Genomic DNA, 3774 nt, shown 5'->3' on the forward strand with positions numbered 1-3774 from the left:
GGGTATCTGGTCTAGTGGTATGATTCTTGCTTAGGGTGCAAGAGGTCGGGAGTTCGATTCTCCCGATACCCCGTCAAGGAGTTTTCTTCTTGCTTCCCACCACGACGCTCTTTTGCACGACCTGCCTCTCATGCACCCCACCCGCTGCTGCCCGAGTTGTGCACCACTCCCCTGCTCATCGTGGAGCACAATTCCCTTCCACCGCGCATCTCTTTTCCAAGCTGCTCAATCGCCGCACCCACAGCTCCTGTCGCGCATTATGTCATCTTCCGCGACCGGGCTCCTGCTTGACCTCCAATCTTGTTGCCTCCTGCAGCAGCTGCTGCTGCACACAACACATACGCGCGCACATTCTGCGTGCGCGGAACCCACAATATTGCATGGGAACCAGCACCTCGACTGCACTCAAGGTCACTGGATGGACACTTTGCTGCTGTGCTCCTCCTCCATCCACAAGGACGTGTTGCAGTGCGGACGAGCACGTGTTCTCCACCCTCTGCGAAGTCAGCAGTGTCGAAGTCACTTCCTAGTTCAGACCTCGCTCAGCGACTTCCTTTGTTCACCATCGCGGAGCTGGTGTTTGGATTCTCCGATTCTTGCATGTCCGGGTGTCCGAACGTGGCCCTTGAGCACGTCCGGTGTCCATCCCGGCGACGTTGTTTCCTGTTGGAGCATCCGAGCTGCCGACCCAGCTTTCTTCATTTTGGAGGAGCAGCGCGCAAGGAGCACACAATGGATAGGATATGAAGGATGCCTTGTTGCCCGGTCGGGCCACTGAGTCCAGGCCTGGCCGTTGTGCCTCAATTGTCCCCCTCCCGGCTTCATCGTCAGTCGCTGTCCGCTCCGCAATGCCTCGGTTAGCAAAGACTTTCCGAGCATGAGTGAGCAATTAGTCCGGAGCCTCGTTTCGAGGTTATGTTGTCCTGGCGCTCTACGATAACCGCGGCTGTCGACCCTGCCGCACTCCTCGATTTTGATCGCGCTCGCTGCAGTCAGCGTCGTTAGCTCTGTTGTTTGGGGCTGTTTAGGGATTATCTGAGGTTGCGGTTGCTGCGCGTGGTCTCCGATTCGGTCTCAATTGTGGAGTGTGCTTCACTTTGTCGTGCTTGACTTGCTGGCGGCGGTGCCCCAGAGTTCTTTTTCCGGGGATTCTCCTTGCGAGGGATTTTGTGACGCCCATGGCAATGGCGTTGGTGAGATGATTGAGACTGAGTCTCAAGCTGCGTGAATAGGCTTTTCCAGTAAGAAAGGAGGAGATCGTCGTTTGAGGGGTTCGCTGGCGAGGGAGGCGTTGTTGCGCTGGTGTCCGCTCAACTTCAGTGCGGGTGCGACCTGGATCACAAGTCTCCGAGGCACGTCAGGTACTTGTTACCCTCGGCGTATTGTCACATTTCTGTCAGACTTTCTGCACACCGTGATGCGTCGCAACCACCCGCGAGTGTCGCTGGGTGCCCGAGCGTGTTGTGGATCGGGAGACAGATGAGTGTCATCGGTGTGCCGACATGGTCACAGGAGAAGATGTGGTATTCTTTGAGGATTGGAGGTGTTTACAACGAGGGTCTGAGCTTCCAATTGTCAGGGAACTTTCAGGAATGTGTTTGAATGTATTTCGTCGGTGTTTGGAAAGGTTTCTTTGAGCTCTAGCTAGTCCTGAGGCTTTCGGTTTTACTGAAGTGCAGACTCCTGATTCATGCTGTCCGCAAGGGATGGAGTTTCTTCTTCTGTGTTTAATTCGTCTCAACCTGTTCATCGCCATGAGTCTGCGAATCCTTGGTCCTTGCCCTTGCAAGCCAACGCCGATGTTACGGCGATGCGAATCACATGTTGCGACTTATTTGCGAATCACATGTTGCGACTTATTTGCGAATCGACGATGCACGATGCATCTCATGGGAGACAATTTGCATGTGATGACGCCAGTCTGATTGAATGCTCGGAATCACTTCTTGTTGAATGGTGGATGCCGGCGCGGCAGAGGAATGAACCGAGTGGATTGCCGATCCAGAAACTGATCGTGTTGGAAGTCGAGCAATGCAATGAGATGCCGCCAATTCCTCACATGCGAACTTTCCGATCATGTCGGGAGCACGCTTGGGTAGGAGAACAGCTAGCATGCAGTTGTTTTTGTCAGGTTTCTGTGAACTTCAAGGTTTTTTGCTTTGTGCGCATCCCGTGAGGACGGACAATTGTCTGGAGAGAGGGATAATTGGCCACTTTGATTGCAGTGAAAGCATTGTGGATTTTGTTTTGTTTTGTTTTTTTTTTTTTTTTGTATTTCGACACCAAGGCGGGGTTTACTCGATGCATTGACGGTACAAGGAATTGACAGCTTAGCTCCTAAGCTGTGTGAACGTTTTCACTGTTTCAGAATACCACGGGCTGTGTTCACAGCGGTGCAGGTAGTGGTTGTCAGCACCAGATCGCCTTATCCACGGTTTTCAATCCCGAGACGGAGCCGGGTATCATGGTCGTTCCAGGTTATGTTTGGAAGGGGCGAGCTTTCGAAGTGGAGGAAGTAAACTTTTTTGTCGGCAACACGAGTTGCCGAAGAACTCAGGGAGGTGGAACTTCGATTCACGATCCTGGCAGTGGTTGCCTGATTGTTTGGGTTCCGAATGCCTGTGACGTGATCGTAACATGCACTCCTCGGTCTTGTGCTTGCTGCATTGTTAGACACCTTCCTATCTCCCTATCTCAGTTGTTTTCTTTGTCGCCCGTGCAAGCCGTGGAATCTGGCAAGTTTGGATCTGTGGTGGTATCGGCAGAGAAGTTTTGCTGGTAGATTCATGGTTGCAGCGACTGCTGCTGGTTTGTTGTTAGTGTTGTTATTAGATATTCTTTATGACTCTAATACTCTTGATATTTGTTGAGATCATTAAATGTAGCTGGTGCTTTCCATAATATTTACTGTAGACTACAATAAATACCATAGCTACAATATTTAGAGTCTAGTGGAGAAGTACTGTTTATCCTCTCTTTTTTCTCTTCTTGTATACGAGATACAACCAAATCAATAGATTTTTATGTGTGAAGCTCTCTCTTCTTAGAAACCCTCTTGTGTGTATGACTTACTACTACTCTTGTGTGTGTGTATTACTTATTATTATTGTTGTGTCTTTCTAAATATTTTCAACACGTTATTAGCACAACTTTCTTCTACACACTATCACAATTATTTTTGTTCTAGTCATGATTCTTCAAAACCTGTTGCTACTCTTGCTCAATGTGTGCTTCATGATCTTGTTGCTCTTCTTGCTGGCCCCTCACATATTAGCTGCTTGTTTAGAGCACTTGTTTCACTCTCTGCCTTGCTTGCTTAGAATACTTGCTTAGAATACTTGATCCAACCTAGCTCTATTTTAGCTTGCTCCTTGCTACGCCCCATGCTTGCTGTTGAACAGCCGCCAAACAACTGCCAAATAGTTGCCAAGATGCTGCTACCACCCTGCCGCCTTATCGTTGCTGCCTGCTGCGGCCACCTTGCCACCGTCCTATTGCTATTCTACTGCCTTAATCCATAGCCTTATTAAAAAAATAAAAAAATAAAAATTAATATTTTATTTTTCAAGTTCAAGTTTATCATTTTATTTGACTTTATATTTTAAGGTATGTTTTACTCAACTTTTCTACTTGATCTTGTATTTTCTTTACAGATTTATTTATAATGAGTGTTTCAACATCTTCAACTGCTTCTACTATGGTTCCAACTATTATCAATGCATCTCAACATTTTCAAACTCTTTTATTTCCACCATTGACTATGGATGGAAACAA

General features: G+C 48.1%; 1 protein-coding gene and 1 non-coding gene across 7 annotated transcripts; both read left to right on the plus strand.

Annotated features, from left to right (window-relative positions):
- TRNAP-AGG (transfer RNA proline (anticodon AGG)) lies at positions 1-72 on the plus strand. Its single transcript has one exon. It is a non-coding gene; the product is annotated as a tRNA-Pro (tRNA).
- Positions 73-181: 109 nt separating this feature from the next.
- Positions 182-3050, plus strand: LOC112277790 (uncharacterized). 6 transcript variants are annotated; one of them, XM_090248115.1, is made up of 3 exons: positions 182-1361; positions 1675-2095; positions 2369-3050. In XM_090248115.1, exons 2-3 carry the CDS (start codon positions 1691-1693, stop codon positions 2780-2782), a joined length of 819 nt encoding a protein of 272 aa, XP_090104241.1. In that variant the 5' UTR covers positions 182-1361; positions 1675-1690; the 3' UTR covers positions 2783-3050. The 6 variants fall into 6 exon arrangements, with proteins under 6 accessions (XP_090104241.1, XP_024366283.1, XP_073387638.1 ...); XM_024510515.3 differs by having other exon boundaries at positions 216-1361; positions 1680-2095; XM_073531537.2 differs by having other exon boundaries at positions 231-1361; positions 1680-2131.
- The last annotated feature ends 724 nt before the right edge of the window (positions 3051-3774 follow it).

The sequence above is a fragment of the Physcomitrium patens genome, chromosome 26 (genome assembly GCF_059467195.1).
Source record: "Physcomitrium patens ecotype Gransden chromosome 26, ASM5946719v1, whole genome shotgun sequence".
Classification (NCBI taxonomy): domain Eukaryota; kingdom Viridiplantae; phylum Streptophyta; class Bryopsida; order Funariales; family Funariaceae; genus Physcomitrium; species Physcomitrium patens.